General features: G+C 37.3%; 1 protein-coding gene across 1 annotated transcript in view; it reads right to left on the bottom strand.

The window, feature by feature from the left end:
- The window catches only part of Zeb2 (zinc finger E-box binding homeobox 2), a 38,478-nt gene that overhangs the window by 1,068 nt on the left and 12,435 nt on the right, over nucleotides 1-24,975 (bottom strand). The window contains exons 4-8 of the mRNA XM_036184210.1: nucleotides 13,493-13,681; nucleotides 12,586-12,800; nucleotides 9,914-10,022; nucleotides 7,065-9,034; nucleotides 5,472-5,652 (exon numbers count right to left, since the gene is read on the bottom strand). Coding sequence (XP_036040103.1) covers nucleotides 5,472-5,652; nucleotides 7,065-9,034; nucleotides 9,914-10,022; nucleotides 12,586-12,800; nucleotides 13,493-13,681 — 2,664 coding nt within the window. The remainder of the gene's footprint in view (nucleotides 1-5,471; nucleotides 5,653-7,064; nucleotides 9,035-9,913; nucleotides 10,023-12,585; nucleotides 12,801-13,492; nucleotides 13,682-24,975) is intronic.

The following is a 24,975-nucleotide window of genomic DNA, read 5'->3' on the forward strand; positions in this document are numbered from 1 at the left end:
ACACTCCTTCTAACTCAAGGAGGTCAACAAGGTGCATTTTCATCTCATAATCTGGCTTTCTAAGGCGTGCTGATGAATGCGATTATTTAACCAACTAGAGAGCTGCTGAACGGGAAACTCAAAATGGAAGCTTTGTTACTGTCTCAATAAACTGAAAACTGTCCCGTGAAATAAGACATTTCTAGTGGCCTACAACATATGGCCACCTCCAGGCAATTCTTCCCTTCCTTACGTTTTAAGGCAAGGACTGTGTAAGAGCAGTAAAGATGGCATCATCAATGGCTTTGTGTGTTACATCATGAGTTAGCTGCTTTAAAAGTGGTCTTTAGGTCTTAAACAGGAGCAAACTGCCAAGTTAGAAGAGAACAGAGTAGAGGCAAGAAGACTGTAAGAATGTCTTCTCAGACATAGGGTTCTAAGAACAAAACTTTCAGAAGAAACCATCTGAAATACAAACTAGAAAGATGTATCTCATGGATCTGAACTAGCTCCAAATAGTGTTTTCCCTCTAGAGTTTTCCATGAGATGTCAGCCACTTGTTGAGTGTTAAAATACTCTTCAGTTAGAGAACGTTGTACTTCCTTTCACATTCCAGGAGTTTCTAACCAGTGTTTGGAACTTGAAACCACTGCCAAGCCTAAACACATCTGGTTGATTCCAGGCCACAAATAGCACTGGAATGCCTTCAACACCTTCTGTAGCTGTCATACTTAAAAACTTTATTTCCAAAATAGAACTGACAAAAAAAAATTATCAGCCTGATGCTCCAGAGTTAAAGTCAAATGTGTGGTGCAGAGCTTGATGTACTATGACAACATACATGAAGGCAGGTGCTTCAGTTTCCGACTACAAACTCTCATTTCAGCAAATTACATTAAAACATCAGCATTAGTAGATGCAACTCCATTTTCATTTGCTAAGTGTCATGTTATGAGATTAGGAGCCCATTCTGCACACTTCAGGTATTCAGTTATATGGTGATATACAATCTCAATTAGTAAACAAATATCTTTAATAATGTTATTGAATGCCTCCAGGGCATGTCACTGCTTAGAAAATGCAGTAGAATGGCTATATGTTGTTTCATTGATGGTTTTTTCATTTTACTGGAATATCCAATATAAATTAGTGATGAGTGATATGGGAAGGCACAATATTTAAGTAAAAAACTTTTTGGTTTTTTGTTTGTTTGTTTACCTGCAAGATAAGAATTCAAAAGTATTTGTTGGTGCTTACCAACTGGGAAATGTAGACAGCATTATATTAACCTATTTCAAGACAGCTAAGACCCCAAAGATAACAAGTTTCATTTAAGACATATGAGAACCATTCTTTAAGTTTAGAAAAAGATGTTTTATATGAGGTAAACTGAATGACAGAACATTCTTGTAGAATGGTAGGAATCTGGGTAGACAACGAGAGGAAGTAGAAGTATATGTGAGAAAAACTTAGGAGTGTTTGATTCTTTTTTTTTTCTAACATTTCAGGAAATGTTCAAGCTTCTATGGTGCAATTTTGGCCTTTTTTGTTTGTATGTGCATATTTAAAGTGATGATGTTACTCAGAAAAAGGTTAGTCACTGCTAGCAGTAGTAATTATGCCATGGAGGCAGAATGGTGTAGTGCTCAATAAGGGGGATGAGCTGTGGAATTTCACAGAAATCTATCTTTTAAGACAGGCTGTGGTACAGTCTCAAGTATGTCAACTGCTTTGAGGATCAGGGTCTTTGCAGATAAAGGAAAGTCATTTGGGGACTTAGCCTGAAGATTGGACACAGAGTGATGGAGACAGGATATGTAGTACAAGGACCTCATTGTGAAAGGCCAATGAGAGTTAAATCACTTAACTCTTATCCACTGATACATGTTCAACCATTTCCTAAAGTCTAAGCAGGATACATGCATCAAAGAGCAGACAGAGTACATGCAAGAAATAAATCTGAGTGGAGATAAACCACACATGAAATTTTTCTTGTTGCTTGAATTGTTAAAACATGCATGAGCAAAACTGTCCCATGGTGTCTTTTTGATACTAATGTCTTATCAGCTCAGGATCAAAGGTGGTCAACCAGTTAGACCACTTCATGGAGACAATATATGAAACATTTTGAATGATCTTTAAGCCAGTAAGGATTTTTATTTTTCTAAAATAGTAAAACCAGAGCAACTTTCTGGACCGAAAGCAACCATCCTCCAATACACAATTTCCTGACCTTTTAGAAATGCATGGGAGATGGATTCTATGATAACAGGCAGCCACCTTTCAACGAATTCATTTGATAATAGACATTATGCTTATAACAGGACTGCATTAATTCCTTATCATAGAGTGCCAACCTGCAAGGATAAAGTGCTCAACTGTGATGCTGTGTGAAGGACAAAGGCGGGATATGACTGAGAGCGTTGACTTACCTTGCACTAAATATTCTACTAATCTTGAGAATATCCACTAACAAGTATTTAACAACTCCAATTTAAAATAGGAGTTAATGTGGGCATTTATTTCATTTTAATTCGTTTGATTAGTTTACCTGACTTAAATCAAATGTTCTAGAATCAAATTTCTATATGAACAAGATTCAGAAAAACACTCAAATTGTTCTTAAATGAACCAAAACATTTGGGGGCATTTTTTCACTATTATTTATGTTCATGACTCATCTGACAGCTACAATGAAGACTAAAGTTGGTAACAAATAGAAGGTTTGCAGCATAAAAAAAAAATCACCATATAACTTAGGAACAAAATTGGCCAGATTATTTAAAAATACTTAAATTAAAATTATTTAAAATGTAGACTCTGTCTACTCAAAACTAGAAATATTTTCATTTCTCATATTAATAAGGTGATTTGAAAGTACCTACCACAACGTCTCAACAGAGAAAGCACTCAACAAATGTCAGACTAAAATTTTAGTGCAGTACAAATGAGTCCTTGACAGTGCCTACCAGAAGGTTCAGATCTTTTATTTCAGTCATTGTTTGTGACAATTATTCCAATTGAAGATAACATTTACATAGTATTTCCTTCTCTGTACTATCCAGGGCACCCCCACCCACCAAAATAAATAAATAAGAAATAAAAACAAGCAAACAAACAAACAACAATAAGCCATTGGTAAGAGAATTAAGCAGTATGACTTTGTTATCTGCCTAGGAAATAAATTTAAAGTATATTGAGGCAAAAGAGCACAGATTCTAAGAATAAATAGTCACTAATTTTCTTCTTCATTTAAACAATTCTATAGACAGATAACAAACATACTTTATCAATGACACATTTATAATCAACATTTAATAATCAAATCACAATTCAACTTCATTGCCCAGCCTTAGAATCAAGACAGTTCTCTCTTATAATATTAATATTAATTCATTTAAAATATTACTAGATATTAATATAAACAAATAATAGGCTTATGGGGCCCAATTAGAAGAAAGTAAGCTAAATTCACACATACATCATACTGACAAATTTCATGAAGAATTTTGCTTGGATGGAACCTAATACAATGACAGTAGTAATATTGTGAGATGTTTGGTCAAGAGACCAAAAAGTTAACATACTGAAAACTTGACAAGCTAGGACGCCAACAGGAGGATAATTGATCACCAGTTTAGAGAAACCATTGGATGGTTAGCATCCTGTCGCTAGGCAATGTTTCTAGGCAGCAGATCTCTCATCTTAAAGGACCAGAATATTTTACTTTTAAAATAATGTGCTTTAAAAAAAAATTAAACAGATACACGTTTGTGTTTGTCAACTTTTGGGTCTCTCAACTAGCTGAACACCTATGAAGTTTATGGACTAGCATATTTATAGGAGATAAATATATTGACTAGATGTCAATATGTATGAGAGCCCTCACTAAAATAAAAGTTTTCCACTCACCATTTAGTAAATGATAGAGTTTGCATATGGTCATATAATAAGACCAATCAGAGAGGGAAAGATGCCTTCAGGGATGTGCCTATTGTAGCTGAATAATGAAATACAAAATATATTTGAGGTTGATTAAAATTAAAGTAAATTTAGGCATGAAAATATTTTTTTTTACTCTGTAAATACTTAAATAAGACTCAGTATTAAAGAAAATATAATAAATGAACAGTGTAGGCAAAATTTTGATGTTTCAACTATATTGCATAAGTATAAAGTCTGTGTATATTTGGTAATCAATTTGGGACATTTTGAAAGTATCATTAATTGACCTTTTAAAATAATAGCCACAGAGATCATGGTTGGAACGAAAGGAGCTGAACTGGTAGGACGAGGAGCATGGCTGTTAAAACCTTGGTTCTCTTCACAAAGTGCCCTCAGCCCTAGTGATCCACCAGCACATGCCAACTTTCCCCCAGTGCTCAGCTTGATTCTGGTCACATATGCTCTCTCCAGCACATGGCTAGTGAGAAATCTGGGGAGATTCGAAGGACTTGTTTCCCAAGGTATCCTTCAATACCAGAATGTGTATCATATCTGCAGGTAGTTAAACGATAGCACCTCCTTTTTCCTTTTGCTCCATCACTACTTCCCCCATATGAATTAATGCTATTTTTTGCTCTTGTTTAAAGTAAGAGGTTTTCCTACACTTTCTTCCTCCTTCTCCCTTTCCAACATTTTGAATAAGACTCTATATTTTTCCCCACCTAAGGCTAATACAGCTTGCCATAGTTCTAGTGGAAAAGACTTGGGAAGGGATTAAGGACAGGATGAGGTTAGGTTCCCATGTTTAGGGCAGGAAGATGGGGAGGGAAGAGGGGACATTGATGGAACCCTGCCACAGAGCTGCAGATCTGATCTTGGATTGTGGAAAATATTTTTTTACATAATGGCACTTTTAAGAAAAAGTAATGCACCACCTCTTTAGTCATAGGGAACACTTGACTTTGTAACTGTTGCTGATTAATGACACATGAATGAGAAATATTATTTTAGTGTTTCAATTACAGTAGATTCAGTAGCTTATTTGGTCTCTTGCTTTTTCTATTAAGGAAATAACACATAATTGATTTAAAAGTGGCCAATTTATAGAAACCAAACAAAGTCACCCCAAACCATGGCTTACTTGATGTTTGGATGATTACACTAATATATCATTGACCAGATTTATTATAATATTTTTACACATATATAAATTCGTCATAGCTTAAGAATTTGAAGATACTTTCAATAATTAGCTTTTGTCATGCCATTTCATTACCCTGGGCATTTAAATATTTCTTTGACATGATATGTAAATTTGTTTTACAGATAACTTGAAAATTAGGAAGACAAGCACACTCATAAACACATGAATGATCCAATAAACAGGCAACACGAAAGTCCTACTGAGTTATGCGAAAGCATTACTTCTTTCTTGTTGAAGGTATCAGCATATGCTACATCTTATGTTGCACAAGTGTACTCATTAAATATTATGAAATGTACAGCAGGCCGGAGAGCTCTAGCTAGCTAGTCAAAGTCGCTCATACCTGTGTGTTCGTATTTATGTCGCAGAAGGGAACTGCTTTTCTGGAATGTCTTGTCACATAAGTCACATGCATACATGCCACTTTCTGTCTTCTTTATCTTCTTTCGAGACAGACAGGAATCGGAGTCTGTCATGTCATCTAGGCCTGACATGTAGTCTTGTGCTCCATCAAGCAATTCTCCCTGTGATATAATCACACAGTTCAACACAGTCTCTTCTCTTTGTGTTTACACCAAACAACTATACATAGGCTGACATCAAAAGATCCTCAAAAATGCTAGGTGTCAATCCATCTTATGACTAAAGTCTTTTAATTTTTTCTGAACAATATATGAAATCTCACATTTCAACAAAAACATAAACCTTTTCTGACATAAATGGGAAAAATGGAGTTTTCTTAAATCTTTCATTTTCTTAAACACTGGAAATATCCACAAGTGAACATTAAATATCAGAATTGCTGTATTTTCCAATGTACTTTACTTCAGAAATGATTGGTAGCTGTAGAAACCTCATTTTAATTGAATTTTATATTTAGGTACAAAATATTATTATTATACAATCTATTTAAATGTATGTCTACCAACTAAAAGCCCTAAGCTATATTTTTATATTTAATTTTCTAATTTGAAATAGGGAATATTAATAACACTTTTTATCAATGTTCTATCTATGATAAAACAGCCTTCAGCATTGAGCAATAATGAATGTGGATCAGTAAATTATTAAATTTCTTGATATTTATTTTGTCTTGGTCCAAAGGAGTGCAAACTTGCATGCTAACATACATTTCCATTTGCTAGCCCACAGTTTAGTTTTCTTAGACTATATTTGCACTAATTAATACTAGAGAAGATTAAATAGGCTTAAATGCATTTACAAAGAGGGCAGATGTGTTGTAATTGGAATACTGGACAGCTGTTACAGCCATGCACTGCCATATCGACTCCTATTTTGCAAACAGAGATTATACAAAATAATGCTAAAGCAATGCTTGTTTTCCCATTCAACCATCTATCAATTATTTGATAATTTGAAAATTAGGAAAGAAGTCCTATGTAATATGTAAAATATCTTTAAAAAATACTCTTTAAAATGAACTATTCTATATAAAATAAAATACATATTAAAATTCAAATAGGTCATTCCTTCAAGTTCTATACATCCTTCAAAGCATGTGGCTGTTACACACTTTAATTTCAGGCATCTGGGTAAGCCTACCAACTATTGGCATTGACGTATAATTCTTGAAAGAATTCTTCATTTGTTTTGTTTTATTTTGTTTTGGAAACAGAACCCTGCTCTGCTGCCTGGCCTTGAACTAGCAATCTTCTTGCCTCAGCTTCCTAAAAAGTTTATCTCTTTAGCCATTGGCTTTGGAAGGTCACTCAGAGTTGAAGGTTCATGTTAAAAAGACTTTCTTATTTCTGAATTTTTCTTTCACTGAGTGTTTCTCCCCACCCCCCACCCCCACCTTGTACATCATCTAGGCAATTTTCATTGGGCAGGCTGGGAATCACAGCTTGGGTATTATATGCACTAGACCACATTTTTTTTATCAATTATCTTCAGAGGAAAAAAGACATCTCATTACCTGAAATCCTTGTTTCCGCTGGTATTTCCTCCTTTGCTGCATATCAGCAAAGGTAGCTGCTCCCGTTGGGTAGGTATAGGCCATATGTGGTAGGAAGCTCATCTGATCCAGCCCTGGGTATGGTCGTAGCCCGGGGATGCTGGTCTGGACTGGCGGCATGAAAGTGGCAGGGGGAAAAGCGCTTTGTGGCGGAAGAGGTGTGTATAAAGGCTTGGCACTAAATGGGTTCATGCTGAACACAGGGTTAGTGCTTTTGTTGTCCAGATTATTAGAATTTGAAAACTCCTTCTTGATAAAAGTCAAATTCAGAGGTTCATCTGAGTTTTCAGATGATGAAGAAACACTGTTATGGTCTAAATTTATGCTAGTAGCTTTTGTTTTGTTCTTTGTGGCTATAATACTTTTGGGTTCTCTCATTTGTTTTGGTAATGACAGGTCCAAAGGCTCAGCCTGCAGCTCCTCGGAAGAGAAGCTATTTGGAGTGTATGAGCTACTGTGGGAGTTTTTAGAAGATGTGGAGGAAAGATTTAAAGGAGAAGGAGTATTACTCCTTGAGTGGTCCAATTTATCGACTGCTTTAATATTGGTAAAATGGGAAGGTTTTGTTAGCCTGAGAGGAGGGTCACAATTCGTAACACTGTTGTGGAGTTCTGCTATAGAAGGTGATGTTATAGAGTCCATAGGTTTTACAGGAGACCTGGGCAATAAAGAGTCCTTTGTGGGGGGGTTACTGTTGGGAGCTAACGGCTTGGAGGTCCTTTCCAGTGATGGCGACCTGGAATTTGAATACTGGTAGACTTTTCTTTGCTCAAACCATTCCTTCACAAATTCCTGAGGAAGGCCCACAGCAATGGAGATTTTCAGCAGTTCATCAGAGTTGGGCTCCATGTTCATAGCATAGTATGCTTTGAGTACAGACATGTGGTCCTTGTATGGGTTGATGGGGCTTGTCAGTCCTTTCTCAGAAAGGACAGATGACAAGAGGAGGGCTTTATTATCAACAAAAACTCCGGCTTTGCTGGGGACTATGTTTTCATGAGGTTGCAGGACTGCCTTGATCTCTTCATTCATTTTACACAGGTAGCGTTCATGCTGATGCAGGGGAATAGGGCCTGGGAAGCTTTCTTTACAGAACTGACATGAAAATGGAGTGGATATGCTGTGGTTTTCAATCATTTTATCATCAGTGACCAAATCTATCAAAGTACGAAGCTTCTCCTTCTTTATATTACTGATCTGTCTTCTTGAGTCAGTAGTCAAGCTCTGCAGGCAAGCTTTGGCTTCATTAACTTTTTCTAAGGTATAGTCAATAATACTTTTAGTGGCACCATTATGACTCACTACTGGAAGACCAACAGGTGGAATATTGGGCGAAGTAACTCCTTGTTCCTCTGGCTGAGAACATGGATCCTTCAGGTGATAACCTTTCAACTTGGAAATTTCTTCAGTCTTGCAGTCCATCTTTTGCCTAGAAACCGTATTGTCCACAATCTGTAGAACCTTTTGTACCTCACTCAAATTACTATTCATAGTGGGAAATCCAAGTAAAGGGGCTTCCATTCCTACACCTAAATGCTGCATTGGACTCTGAGCAGACGGGTGCACACCTAAAGGGCTGGTGGCGCCAAGGCCACCATTCATAAAGGGACTAGTGCCACTAAACCCGTGTGTTGCCATAAGAACTTTGTAGTCATTGAAGTCTAGTGGTTCCGTTTTAATCTTAAGTAAGCCTGTCTGTTCAGACATGCTAAGTGGTTTTCCATTTTCCAACTTGTTCCTTAATTGAGTAATGGCTGAGTTAGTAGGAGAAGAAGAAACAGAATTAGGGGAAGAACCCGTCTTGATATTGTTTCTCATTCGGCCATTTACTGAGATTAAACCAATACATTTCTTGCTGCTGATGTGTGAACTGTAGGAACCAGAATGGGAGAAGCGTTTCTTGCAGTTTGGGCATTCATAAGGTTTTTCACCTAAAATGATAATTGAAATTTGCATTAGATTTCTTTGGTTAGGTAACAAGTGATATCTGGCAAGACTAGAATATGTGGAACCAAATGAATAAATCCAGGAGGGGGTGGACCCTACATTCTAAATGCCTAAGTCAGAGTTATGTGACCATACTATAGATGGGCTTTATCTACCCTGAGTGGACAGACTTCAAGATGTAAACAGTGGAATGTGAGGACTATCTCTGCCCTTTTCAGCTAGGATCCCAAATCTTGTCAGGCCATCAGCAGCCTCCTATTTAAACAGAGTGTCAGATTAATATGTGGTCAATAGCACAATAAAGACATCACAGTGTTTAAAGGGAAGTGGAGCCATGGCTTTAATCAACTCTGTGGAGGTTCCATTGATTCTACCAATTCAACTAGTTCCTTGAATAGCATCCAATTTGGTAATAAAATGCTTGGCAGAGCTACCAAACTATGTACGAAGCAGAAATCTCAGTGGTGGGATGTGGGTTTATGATGTACAGCTATCAGGAGTCAAGGAACGTTTGGCAGACACAAGCTCTTGTCCAATTTTCCTCCCACTTTTTGTTGTATAAGTTTAGGTATCTAATATGAATATCCTCCAGAAATCACAGCTCAAATACATCCAGCTCAAAGATACACAGTTTGGCAAAATCTCTAGATTTGCCCCTCCCAAAAAAAATAAATAAAAATCAAAGCCCCTGTGACTTGTAAGAAGAGTAAACATTTACAGTGGTACCCTAGGCACACAGCACTTACGAAAGAAATGGGTCAGTTCAAAAAGCTACACCCAGGACTGTATAGGTTAAAATAGTCTTCAAACCCTTCTCTAATTAGAAATGATGCAGACTTGACTGCAAGCACCCTGCTACTCACCACTGTGAATTCTTAGGTGTTCTTTCAGATGGTGCTTGTACTTGAAGGCCTTGCCACACTCTGTGCATTTGAACTTGCGGTTACCTGCTCCTTGGGTTAGCATTTGGTGCTGTGAAAGGAGAAAGACAGCCATCATTTTTGTTCAGGAGGCACAAAGGAGATGGGTTAGGAGTCTTTTCAAGGCCTCTTTTTCAGAAAGGGCGAGAGGTCTGAGCACACGCTTATTTATCTGCTCTGTCTTTCAGAGTTGCAATAAAAGTGATAATGCTGGTCATAAAATGGGAACTTTTTCAAAAGTCTTCCCAGGCCCATCTGATGCCTGCTTCACGGTTATGCCTGTCATCTCTTTCCTAAAACATTTCTTTGACCCTTGAGATGAGAAAGTATAATTGTAGAGATGTTGATGGATCTTTGTGTTTTGTGCAGAATCTAAAATTTAAAGGTTTCCTTCTAGAATACTGCTATCTTGTTAAGAAAAAAAATAATTTCCTGGAAATTATTAAAAAAATTTTAACCCACACTTAAAACAAAATTTTCATCAAGTTTTGTGTATCTGGGTAAAAGCATATCTTACACTAAATCAAACTGAAATTTAAAGAAGTGTTAAAAAAAAGTCCCCCCAAAATTAAAAAAAAAACAAAAAACCTTTGACTATAAATATTTGGTATGCCTGTTTAAATATTCTGCTCATGGTGCTACTGGCCCACCCTGTTCTTCTTAGGTGCTGCCTATCAGACTTGATTCATTATCAAATAAGAGACAACATCTTGGGTTATAGCTGCTTGAGCAGTTTTATCACAAGTCAGTAGGAAGGACTTCAACGACTTTTCATTTTCCTTTTTAGTAGTGAGCAAGGACTGAAAGGAAAAAAAGTTTGCTGAAAAGACAAGTTAGAAGCCGCAGAGATACAATCAAACACAGCTGACCTTTTTGAACAAGGGGGGAAAGCAGTGTGACTTGGAATTCTAGGTTAAAAAAAAAAATAGAGCCATCCACTCTGGATGCTCAAGGTAGGAGGCCAGCCTTTTTCTGCAGCAGTGACACAAAAGCCTTTTGCAAAAAGACAGCACAGAATCTGTATGACAACTGCTAGGGTGTGCTGAATCTTCCCACATTCCTAGTGAGACAGATGGTGTTACATGGGACACAGGGAGGTTTGTTCAAACAGCAGCAACCTTCAAAGATCAAGCGGAGCCCAACCCGCGGAGCGCCATTGAGGGACCAGCGCTCATATGTTGCTGAGTTGCATAAACAAACAGCAACAGCTGCTTTGTCTCCTCCACAGCCCTCAGAGGACTACTATAAACTTTAGTTGTGCCACTGTTAATATGATACAATCATTTTAATTTACTAATTGTAAATGCCATGAGCAAATGAGGGGACTTTTCAACACCAAAGCTACCATTCATAATGCGCCAACACAATCACACTTCTGCATGTGAAATTTAAAGCACTTATACTAGATAAATATCTAGGCTTTTTTTTCCTAGAGTTTTTTGTGCAGAGAAGCATGAGAAGATAAACTGTTACATAAGTGTAACTACACAAGCATATTACTTATAGTGGATCTTTGGAAAACATTCAAGTAACAAGTCCAATCAGAAACAAATGGTGTGGTTATGTGATAAAGTGCCTTAAATGGTAAAAATTCGTGGGATAGTATTTCTACCCTTGCTTAATTGGGTTTGTGTCTTCTTTTCCGTATTCAAAGACAATAAAGCCTATGAGGGCAAATCGAAGTTTTATATAGACTGTCATATTTAACCATTTTTAAAAACATATAATAACAAAGTTCATTTAGGAGAATTCTATATCTGTAGGGCCGGTTATTGTGACTTATGAAATGCCATTACTGTGACTACCCAACACATCATAATATCAATTTGCAGAGTCAATTCTCCCAGGAGGACAGAAAGAGCAGTTTTGCTGAAACATTTAAGAGATGTTGTGAATCAATCCTACTCAGTCATTTCAAGGATTTAAGACATTGTCCTTACCTTTCCAAGACAGAGATCTTATTTTTTAAAACAAAATAAACCAAAAGAGGCAGAACAATTTTGGCATTTAACCACATGCATGTATGTTGAGATGGGCTTGTTTTAATTATAAAGAGTGTTCTATTATTTTTCCAATTTATGATGTATATATGCATATAACCTATATGCCTTTTTATTTTCCTAAAAATAATTAGATTTCATAAATTAGCAAGCTTGTAAAAGTATTCTAAGTAATTTGAAAATGTTTCATGGCAAATGAAAGAAATACATAGTTCTTTTACTATGCATTAAGTCCTATATGAAAAAAAAAAAGCCTAAGCAAAACTAGGTGAAAAATGGAATTAAAATTGCTGAGATGTTTAATAATGTATAATTAAAATGCTACAATTTCATTCACTTTTTGTGGAACATAAAAATGAAACTAAAGTCAAGTTAAAGTGCAAATAAAATTTCTAAATTAGAAATTAACACACTCATTCGATCGTGAACATAAGACTATTAAATCATATTAGAAGAGACCATCAAAAAATCATTTAGACCTCAATTAAAGCTATTACCATTAAAAGATCTGCATCTTCAAAATGCCATGAAAAATTAATAATGATTGCCAATCAAAGCAATATCGTTTCTCTAAGGGGTTATTATAGAAAGAAATCACTTAGAACCAACCCCCACCTGATCTGTCCCTGGCTTGTGCGTCACCATATGCCGCTCGAGCTGGGTGCGGTAGGCGAACGTGTAGCTACAAAGAGGGCAGGAAAAGTTCTCTTCATTCTTCTCGTGGCGGTACTTGATGTGCTCCTTCAGCGATGTCAAGCGCTTGTAGCCACGGTCGCAGTAGGGGCAGGTCAGCAGTTGGGCAAAAGCATCTGGAGTTCCAGGTGGCAGGTCTGTAGCCCAGAGGCGAGAGGGAGAGGAGCGGGCCAAAAGGTCAGTAAATCAATGGCAGCTAATGGGCTGGCTGCCCGGGCTTCTATGACAGGAATCATTACAATCTGCTCCAGCAGAGCGCCATCATTGCGCCCGGCCTCCTCGCAACCAGGCCCCTTGCACACCCAGGGCAGGCTTGTCCGAATCAGTTCACACTGCGCTCGAAAATTAATTAATTACTTGAGCTTATTTGTGGGGAGGGGGGAATTTAGACAGCTGATCAATGAAGAAATTCCCTTTGGGTGACTGACAGTTCCCCTGAACCCTAGACTCCTGCTACACAGGAATTCACAGGAGGGAAGGAGATTTTCAGGTATCAGAGAACAAAAGGTGAGGGTCGGTGATCTTAAACTTTTTTTTTCCCTCAAAAGTAAAATATCCCTGAAAGATAGGAATAAATTTAGATATTTTTATCTCTTAGAAATGGGATGTAATTGTCTTATTCTGTATTGGATGTACAAATGACACAAATTTGCTGACAAAAAAATTTTCACAATACCCTAAAATTACAGTTCTAATCTTTGCTCATGAAATTCCATGCCTCTGCAGCTGTTCTTCAAATTTTAAGGTAAACACCCAGGCATGTAGTGCATTTGTGATTGTAACAGCTGCAGAGGTCAGTATAGTGGCTAAAAATGAATTACAGCCTCACCATTTTCTTCTTGCCCATTGGCCTCTGGCGTGCCAAGGCGAGACAGCTCCTCGGGGGCTTCTGGGTAAATAATGGCCGTGTCGCTTCGCTGAAGGTACTCCTCAATGCTGACTGCATGACCATCTCGTTCCTCCAGTTTTCTTTTGGCAAAGTATTCCTCAAAGTCTGGTGTGCAATTTGCATTCTTAACTGAAATCATAAGCAGAAGAGAAATGTCTTTCAGGGCCTTTTCCCTAGGAGACCAAGTACTCTACATCATTGTTAGCAACAACAGTTGGCCCGATACTAGTAAGACTTAAAGCATCTCCTTTGTTTGTCAGAAGGGAAGAAGACCAAATATTGATTAAATGCTTATTTTTATAGTACATGCAAAAGAGCTTACTTTGCTTAAGTTAAGTAGGCACATTTGTTCTTGGAATGTTCGCATACAAATGGGAGAAAATTTAAAGTGTTATTTGTTAAATGCTTTTAAAAGTGAAACTGAAATCCCTAAACATGACATAATGTAAGCTTGCAGGTACTTGAATGGTCTATATGAAACTTCCTTTTGTCTTAAGAAAAGTAAATTTAGCTCTTCATGACAGAGAAACCTCAAAGGTCTACACTTAAGGAGGTCAGCATACAATGTGGATGTCTCCAGACCTTCCCCCAAGATCCTTCAATAAAGTGTTCTCTTCTCTCTCTCCCTCTCTCTCTCTCTCTCTCTCTCTCTCTCTCTCTCTCTCACACACACACACACACACACACACACACACACACACACACAGAGGAAAAGGAAATTTAATTTTCTTAAGGTATACAACACTTCATGTCCCTATCCACAGATCCATCTGCTGCTAAATATAAGGTTTTATCACGCTCTTCTTTAAATATGATAGTCAGGTCTACATAGTCTGAGACAGATATGAAAGGACAGACATCCTTACAAATACAATAGTGTGACCTTGCTAAAGAGAAGTCACAGAATGACGCATTCTCACCGTGATATTAATCTTTGTATAGTCAATGCAAATAAAATTAAGCTCACAGCTGATAGGAATAAAATAAAAAGTAATGGAGTTACACTGATAAAACTGCAGCATAATTTCTATATGACTTTAGCTTCTTAAGTTATGATTTTATTTTTATGAAGTAAATAATAGTTGTGAACCAATTTCAATGGTTTGTGTCACAAGACATGGTATACTTAAAATCTTTAGATGCATCCCTGAAATTAGTTGTGGCTTAAAAATAAAAAAAATATGCATAATGAAGAGCTGGAAGAGTAGCTGTTAGTTATTCTTTATGGTTGCTGGAAAAGTGCTTTGCTAGCACAGTGCATGGCAAACTCCTGATACCATGGTTTGAAAGCAGTCCCCTCTGATTCTGCTGGCTCTTTCACCATGCTTTCTCTGCTGCAGGAAGCACTGGTGTTTGCTATATGAAGCCTCCTTGGTAAGTTGTGATGTAATGATGTTCAAGCAAGTTGGTTGATTTTATTTTCTTTTTCTTTCTTTCTTTCTTTCTTTCTTTTTTATTTATTTATTTTTTTGGTTCACATTATTATAAACTTGTTGATTTTAGATAAGAAGACTAGAAAATGGAACCATTCATTCATTCAACATGTATTGATTATTGATTGAAAGTCCTGACAGACAAGTCTTGCTTTCCTAAGCAAAGACCAGAGCTAACCTTGTCCTTCATAAAGCCACAAAAAAGAGAGAGGGGGGGAGGAAGGAGGGAAGGAAGGAAGAAAAGAAAAGAAAAGAAGAAATCCAAATGACACCATCTCCCAAATAAACATATCACTCAAACATGACTGAGTATTAAGACCAAAAGTGGAATGGTGGTATGAACAAAAGTAACACAAGAATCCAGTGAGTCTAAGAAATTGATAATGCTTTAATGAGGAAGCTTGAAATTAATTTACTCTTTCAGCTGGAGCAGTGGCGTGTGTAGAAGTGACAGGAAGGAGCATGGACAGCTCAGTAGCTAACTTGGAGTGCAGGGTGAAAAAAATTATAGGATGTTGGAGCAGAGGCAGCAGAAATGGCCTGCTAAGGACTTTCATTTTTATTCTAGGAGCAAGAAGAAGCTGTTGAAGGATATGAAGCAAGAAGGACAGTTGTATGGAATGATGACACTTGTACTTTGTAATGATGACTCTGACTATATTATTACAGGATCAGGAGAAAAAGAAGAGCAGGTTCTGCTCATAGAGTTGGCTGAGGGTAGGGTGGGGTGGGGGATTGTCCAAAGTCACTCAAGAGACAAAGATTAAGGAAGTGGTGCCAAAGATGAAAAAAAAGTGGCCTTTACAAAGCAAGGTCTCTAAGATTTGGGGAAAGATCCAGCTTGCCCAAAGGAGATGCTGAAATTTCTCCTTTATCTTTAGGATTTTCAATCTGATAAATGATTAGGGATATTTGCCAAAGCAGGAAACACTAGAATTCTAAAAGGAGTTGAAGTCATGGGTAAACATAAGATCAAGCAGAAGAAGAGTCAGGAGAATTACATCTTGTGAACCACCAAACTAGGTGCTAACAATCCTGCATGCTGTGACCTCAAGGTATTTCCTTTTGTTGCTTCAACTTCTGCCAAGTTTAACAAGAATAGCCATCTCATCCCAAGGTTTGAATTCCCCTTGAAAATGAATTTGGAATGTAAGGCAGTAGCTGAATACATTTAACCTTGAACTTTTGCTTATATCTGTTCTTGGTTGGATTTAAGAGACCTCAGTTAAGATCATAGCTCTGCTGCTCCATTCACAAGGCCATAGGTACTTTCAAAGGATATTGATAGTGGAGATAATGACAATGTCACTGAACTTGACTCCCTAGGGAGTATGTGGGAACTGCCAGTTTACAAAAACTATTTGACTAGTTTGGGGCTCATTAAAATAGTGTTACCAAGAATTGCTTCTTGCTTTTATTGATAAGGGAAAACAATGGAGCAAAATTTTAAGTGAATGGGTTTTTGTTTGTTTGTTTGGTTTTGTTTTGTTTTTCATGACAGATTTATCTGTGTATCCCTGGCTGTCCAGGAACTCACTCTCTATATAGACCAGGCTGTTCTTGAACTCGGAGACCACCTCCCTCATGAGTGCTCGGATTAAAGCATGCACTACCACCATACAGCTAAAGTGAATGTTTCTAAACAATGTGACTAACTTTATCCATGGCTGACAACTTTTTTCCATACTATGACAATTCAAAGCAATGTTGCAGCTCCATCTGAACACATACATATTTGAATATCTAAAAATGTATTTGAGGTTTTTCAGACTATTGTCCCACTTGATGACCTTAGTGTAACCCAGTAAACGTGGATGGATGTACATTTAATATCCTAATTTTATCTTGATATTTCAGCAACTATTTGAATTATCTGGCTATCTTTGCATGAATTTTCATTTGCATATGAATGTTTCCATCAGAAATGTAATCAAATGCAAATCCAATTGAATTTGCATTAATAGTCTTTGGGCTTAAAAGGGAGAAAAATTCTGATATTTCTGGGTAGGCAAACTAAACCACATCTAGATACACTTCTAGTGTTTGGAGAGGGAATTTGATTGCTAGATCAAATTTTGTCATACTAGATGTCTATGTGAAGCAAGGTGGGAACAAAAGGGCTTCAAATCACATGTTCTCTTCAAGGATCATCTTTGGTCATTTATGGATCCTGAAAACTGAGTATAACGCCAAGAAATTAGTAGTTTCTTAAGAAACATTTATGGAATGAACATAGAAAAAAAATGTGCCTTTAACACTATTCTTGGCATTAAAAACAAAAGAAAACATAAAATAAAATGCCTAATAATTGAGCTAGGGCTTTGGAGCTTTGTTCAACTTTAGGTAATGTGACAAAGTGTTTCATGGTACTCATCAGTGCTCACAGTTTTTGGACATGGCTTCAATGAATAACAAAAAATGGGTTTTATGAAGAAAATATCATTTAATCATTTAAGTCTACTGCTTTCATTAGGACTTTCCCCCATTTATGTGACTTGATCATCTATCATCTAACTTAAATGAGCCAGCATATCCACCATGAAAAACAGTGTAGGTTTCTCTCTCTCTCTCTCTTTTTTTTATTACAGTTTTCCTTTGCCTAGACATAGCTCTTCATTTCCACACCACCAAGCCTTACAGCACCCAAGCAAGCTGCTGTTACAGTATGATCCTGCTGCTATTCTCCCAATTGCTTATCTGTACTTGAAACAAGTCTAATCATTGATTTGTTCAGAAGAGGCTAAGAGGTAAAATGAAAGCCTGTGAATCTCTTCCCTATGATTTTAAGACTTTGTTCCAAAGTGAGCATCAAGGCTTCCCCCAACTGTGACTACAATATAAGATGCAGAATGAAGGGCTTGATGTCTTCCATTCAGAAAAGCAAGATTTATGAGGAGAGTGAAGGAAGCAGAAAGTAGACAAGATGCAGCATTCTGCAGTTCTGTAGCCAGCTGCTTGTTCTGAGGGCATGCTACATCTTCTAGGGACTGTACTGTCACCTCACCTTATACTATGTCACCCCAGAAAGGTTTTTTCAAGTGTGTAGTGTTCCAAACTCTGAAAACCAAAACCACATTACCACAGTACTGGAGCAAGTAATGGGGGTACATTTTGCTTACTCCTGTTGGCAAGGATGAAATTTGGATTGTATTTGGAAGTTTGTATTTTTTGTTTTTACAAAGATTTTATAATACTGTGTAGTGGACACAGGAATGAGGTGGAGAACTTGCTACGAAGTTACAGAATCCCCCTGGTATTTTTCTAGTATAAAATCAGCCTCATTTTTTGTTCTTTCTATAATCCTCCTCACTCCCTGGCTGCCTTGGAAGGACTGCCAAAACACACTGACAGAGGATATTTGCATGGTATTTATCATCAAACCATAACAAAAAAATTCACAAGAAACCTCAAGTAATTTCTTCCCATATCTTCTCCAGGGATTTTGCATTTAGTCCTAAAATTTACCCTAATGTCGTGCAAATATCTCAACCTTCCCTAAGGTTAGCTAAACTTTTCTCCATCCAAAAGGAGAATGTTAATTAAAAATGTTTCCTCATGGCTATATGTATTTTAATATTGGTAGATAAATTTCTAGATCCCTTCAAGCCAGCAAAGTCTTCTCTTTTAAATATGTTACTCACTCTTACTAGTCATGCTTATTAATGATACTTTCATAAACACCTTTATGACTGTCTTGGGAAAATATTGATTTTTTTTTAAGGTAGATAATGAATGTTGATCTAAACTGACTTTTAAAATGATTGCCTAGAAACAGGCAGTGTTGACAGAACTCTAAGTGAAAAGGAACCATTGACTGGTTCACGAATCAGTCAGTTCCCATAATTGAGTTGCTTAGAACACGTTCTCAAGGGCACTAAAAGTGTTTTTTACTTAAAATTTACAGGTAGTTGAGTTTATAATGTGACCCTGCTGCTGCTTCTTTTTTTTTTTCTTCTGTTTCCTTTTACCATTTATTTTCTGTATTTAGAACAAGAAGGCAGCTACTCTGTTACCACTAGTTTAATATCTGGCATGTTTTCAATTTTCATTAAAAACAGAAGAAATATATTTAAATATTATTGTCAAACCATTTTGGCAAATGTCAAAATAAATAATTCTTTTGAAAAATCTATCTTTTATTCACATTGCTATGTCAAGGCAAAGGAGCCAGAAGCTGTAGCATGTATGTGTGTAACTATCTTTTTCACGTATGTGAAAAACAATTCCCTCAGTACTAGCAGATGATAAGAAATAAAAAGTTATATTTAATTTTACATTGAATTTTTTAGCTTAAGGAAGCACATGCAGAGGTATATGAATTCTCAAGGCTAGTTGGTATAAAGTTGGTCAATCAATAAATATCAGCATACATATATTGGCACCAGTTATCTAAAAACTGGGAGGGAGGGGGGATGATCTTTTCCTCACAGCATAACCACACAGCAGCTTATCAGAGCCTCTGACTGGTACAGAGACATGTATAAAGCCAGGGAAGGATCATCAAGAGCAACAGAGAAGTTTCTTCTCTTGCTGAGAATTAGGCGTCTTGGTGGTCTCTCCACCCCTGTTCTTATATGGCCTTCTCTGGGGGAATATGTTCAAATACCAGTGAGAGATCCATGCTAAAAGCTTTAGAAGAAAGAAGTAAAGAATGAATAGGAGGTGGGAATTTGTAGCAGTCTGCAAGATCAAATATTTCCCTACACAGCAGGAAGTAGCCCAGTCAGGGATGCAGTCTAATTTTAAAGTTTGATTTTGTATGAGAGCATTGTGAATATCAAGATCCAGAGACTTACAGTAACCTTTGAACGACTTTGCTCTGCTGCAGTACAAAATGATGCAGCGTATTGACGTTTAATTCCCTAGTTTAGAAATATGTATTCATCTTTCCCTTAACTATGTTATCTAACAATCTGGAAATAGTGTTGCTGTGTTTTAGGAAGGTGATTTTGCTCAATACTTCAGACTTTCTTTTCATAGAAAGTCATAAAACAGTCAGTGTTTGCTCTGGACAGACATTGGTTTTTCAAGGTATTGTTTGCATATTAGCATCAATATACCTGGGAACTTATTTGAAATGCATGTTCTCAGAGTCCACTCCAGAATCGGCAGTCTGTGTTTAACAGGCCCTGGAGGAAGTCCTGTCCAATTTAAGAACTCCTACTAGAAGGACTCACTTATTGTCTCACATAGTACACGCATGGCTTTGAGTAACACCGAGGAATTACTCCACATCATATAACCTCCTGACCACCTCAGCCTGAGTTCATACCCCTCTCCTTTGCTTTCTGGGTGCCATCTGCAAATATAAATCATTGAGTGTATTCAGTATACTGAATCTTTCTTTTCCACACATGTGAGCTGATAGGGGTGTGGACCACGTGTCACCAGTACTTACTGGGAAGTCTAGAACACAGCTAGTGTTGGGTAATTGAAAGATCAGACCAAACTCAGAGCCTGGGATTCCCCATTTGGACTACTTATTTTGTGTTTGGATCTTAATCTTCTCACCTGTGAAATGAGCCAGCATGTACCTTCTTAGGTATCCTTAAAGTCACATTAATCCATACCTTGAATTAATTAATTGCCACAATCAATTTGTTATCTATTCCCTAGGTAAGTCTAGAGAGTTTAATTTGTATTCTTTTCTATTAAAAAGTCAAAATAGCATAGATTTCTGATGGGAGAACCACACATAATGATTAAGAAAAAATATTTTGGAGGTGCCTGGAAACCACAGGAAAACAGTGCTTATTATTAAATATTTGTTGAATGAATGAAGGAGGCATGCAAGACGATAGGAGTGTTCATTGTTTCTTGTGAAACTCTTGCTGTGAAGTGCAGGGTAGCTGTTCCTAATCACAGACAAAACTAATGAAACCCCAGCATTCATGAGCCAGGAAGTGAAGAAGCTCCTCCAGGCACACACTGATGATGGCCTCTGCCTGACATCTCCTGTCCATCCTGCCTAGTGCTCTTCCTGCTCTTCTAAAATTTTTGGTTATTGAATTAAAAAAGTATGAAATTTACTGAAAAATGTCTTACTGAATGACAAAAAACCCTCCAACCTTGAAAAATGTGACATAGACTAAAAGAAAATGACGTGCTTCACAGCAGCACAGTAGTTTGCGTCCTCCTTGTTGGGTACTCAAGTCCTATCCGACTCTCTTTTTCTGCATAGTTGCTGAAACTTCACATCCTCCACTCATGCTGGGAAATATCTGATGTTTCGACTTGTCTGGCTGCCACGCTTTTGAAGAAGCTAGCAAATTTCAAACGTTTCATCCAAATCCCATGTAAAAGAAGTAAGAGGATGTTGAGGCTATTAAACCAGAAAGAACATAGGCATAGAGACTCTCTTGCTTTAAGAGTACCACTTTCTTCTATGAGGTTGACCAGATGTACATGGAGCCTACTGCTTGTAGATCTTGTCTTACCTGGCAAACCACTGTATAGTTTGCTCAGATGAGATTTCCAGTGTCGCTCTAGATCATTACTGAGGGCCCATTTGCTCTGGGGACACCTGTCCTGTACATCTGGACCGAACTGTTATTTTAGGGGTATAAATCCCTGATCCTTAGTATTCAGCTTATATTCTTTTGTTTGCATACTGTAAAATATCATCAGGGCATGATTTGTAGGGCCAGGGAAAAATGGAACTGTAGGTTGCCTTGTTCAAAGCTGTTAAAATAATCAAGAATGATAGTCAAAGGGAAGACAGTCTAGGGACCCTGACATTACGAAGAGGACTTCAGAAAAGATGATCCTTAGGAAAGCAAGACTTTTAGTTTCAGTTGAGGAAGGGTGTTATGTTTCTGTTTATTTTAATTTTAAAAAATGATATGCGTGGTTTACTTTCTGAATTGATGTATTAAGAACTAATAAGCTCATTTTATTAACAAAGGCAATTTGTGACAAAAAGTTAAATAAAAATCAGAGGGCAAGTTCAAGGCCTGCCTAATTGCAGGTCACGGTGCATGGTATAGGGTGTACACCCTGTGTGTGGCAGGAGAGGGCAAGCTCCTTATGGGGCTTCCATTCCCACACCATCCATCCAGCTTTTGTTTTGATAATTTATGCTTCCCAAGGAAATTTCATGAGAAGAAAGAGTGAGGGTAGGGGAGCCCAAATTTTCGAGCCTAATTTTCTCATTTAACAAGCTGATGCCACCTAGGTGTAGTGAAGTTAATAATTCACACAGAGTTACAAATGTAATTTCTAAAAGAGCTGGATGCAGAAGTCACATATCTTGACTCCTAACCCATTGTTCTTTCAACTACATCACAGTGATTCAACATGAAAGAGAAAGACTTCATCTTTGTAGTTTGTGTTTATTGTGCCTGCCTGATTTAATAACATTTAAAAAGGACCTAGATGCTGAAAAGATCACAAGAACATGAATAACTCTAAATGCCACATTACTACATTATAAAGTTAATATCAGAAAATCCAATTAAAATGCCCACTTCAGTGACATATGATAGTAAATTATTCCTTCTCTTTATGTCTATACATTTCTTTTGAAAACTTAAATGTACTTATTTACTGAAAGTATCCATACTTTTATGAATCCTATACGCTTTTATCCTTCCCTTGTCCTACCCTCCTCTTTTTCTTTCTTTTCTTTATTTGTTTCTGTGGTGATCCAGATTGAGTTACTGACTGGTATGGCTAACTTTGGTTGTCAACGTCACACATGGGAAGAAGGAACCATCAGTTGAAGGATTGCCCATGAGACTAGCCTGTGAGCCTGTTTGTGGGGCATTTCCTCTGTTGCTAATTCATGTAGGATGGTCCGGCCCACCGTGACTAGCACCATTTCCAAGCAGGAGAACCTGGGCTGTGTAAGAAAGGAAACTGAGCATAAGCCTGATAACAGCATTCCTCCCTTGGTTTCTGCTTCAAGTTCCTGCCTTGGCTTCCCTCAGTGATGGACTATAATCCATAAGCCAAATAAACATTTTCCCTCAAGTTGCTTTTGCTGTTGCATAGCAACAGAAAGCAAATCAGGACACTGGGCAAAAGAAAGAGTTCTCCAGATTCTCACCTAGAGATTCTTAACCTTTCTATTTAATATATAAGGATTTTATTTTCCTAATTTCACTATTTATTTTTAATCAAGTTTCAAATGTACTCAATAAATTATAACTCTCCAAAGCATCTTGTGAATTATTATGAGCTATTGTTTTATTGGATATTCTGAGTGTATAGTAAAGAAAATATGTCTTATGCTTAACATAGAGTAAGAGACCAAAAAGGAACTTCATTCACGGTTCATTTTGCTTTCCTATTTCACATACTACTTGTTCCCCCACCCCACGCTGATGACATCCTCCTACATGTGTTCCACTTCTTCAGATTAGATGAAACTCTGTCAGACCTTGGTAATATCCCATCCCTCACAGGCTTTTCCCTCAAATCCCGCCCTACTTGTATCTTGATATACAGAGCAAAGAGGTCTAACTACTTCTTAATTCAGTCTGCTGATCCAAACCACTATTCCCTATTTTACCAGCTCATTCATCATTAATTTATTCCATAATTCAGGAAATGACCTGCTCATGAACTACTGGCACTATATAAAGTACTATGCATGTTGAAGGGAATATGGAGAAAAACAAACTTAGTATCTACCTTCAGAATCGCCACTGTATAAAGATTTTGAAGAATTTTGTTAGCTTGTTAGAGATGAACTTGAACTCATTATGTAGCACAGGCTGGCCTCCAATTCACCATCCCTTTACCTCCCAAATGCTAGAATTAGAAGTGTGTTCTGCCATGTCTGGCTGTAACTATAATGTTTTGAGGTCTTAAGTTATCTTTATTTGCATCAGGTTTTAGGGCACTGTCTATACAGTTCAAGTAAAACAACAAATGTCCTGTGACTACATTTCTTCCAGACTGCCATTCAATAAAAGGTAGTAGTCTTGCCGGGCATGGTAGTGCACATATTTAATCCTAGCACTTGGGAGGCAGAGGCAGGTCAATCTCTGAGAGTTCAAGGCTGGCTTGGTCTACATAATGAGTTCTAGGATACTCAGAGCTACTTAGTGACACCGTGTCTCAAACAAATAAAAACGTGAACAAACAAACCAAAAGGTAGTAGTACAGGAAAATTATTTTTTCCCCATAGTCTAACAGCATGGGTGGTTAGTCTTAATACTTCACTAAGCTCAAGACAGTTCAGTCTCTCAGAACCAGAATCAGGGACATGTGTGCTCTAATTCCCCCTTTTCCTTGTGGTCATCAGTCAGTTCAACAACCCCACATCTGACAGAGGGCTAATACACAAAATATATAAAGAACTCAAGAAACTAGACATCAACAAACCAAAATAATCCAATTTAAAAATGGGATACAGATCTAAACAGAGAATTTTCAACAGAGGACTCTCAAATGGCTGAGAAACACTTAATGAAATGTTCAACATCCTTAGCCATCAGGGAAATGCAAATCAAGACTTTGAGATTCTAATCTTACTCGTGACAGAATGGTGAAGATCAAAAACACATATGACAGCTCATGCTGGAGAGGATATGGAGCAAGGAGAACACTCCTCCATTGCTGGTAGGAGTGCAAACTTGTACAGCCACTTTGGAAATCAATATGTTGGTTTTTCAGAAAATTGGGAATTGATCTACCTCAAGACCCAGCTATTCCACTCCTGGGCATATACCCAAAGGACACTCCATTCTACCGCAAGGACACTTGTCCAACTATGTTTAAAGCAGTTTTGTACATAATATCCAGCAACTGGAAACAGCCTAGATATTCCTCAACTGAAGAATGGATAAAGAAAGAGTGATACATTTACATAATTGAATATTATTCAGCTGTTCCTCTTCTTCTTCTTCTTCTTCTTCTTATTATTATTATTATTATTATTATGAATCCCCCCTATTGCTCTATAAAATTTTATGTCCTTAAGGGCACAAATTAAATATTCTACTTTATTAAAGTTTATCTCCCCTCAAGCCTCAGTTTGAATTC

The sequence above is a fragment of the Onychomys torridus genome, chromosome 4 (assembly GCF_903995425.1).
Source record: "Onychomys torridus chromosome 4, mOncTor1.1, whole genome shotgun sequence".
NCBI classification, from domain to species: domain Eukaryota; kingdom Metazoa; phylum Chordata; class Mammalia; order Rodentia; family Cricetidae; genus Onychomys; species Onychomys torridus.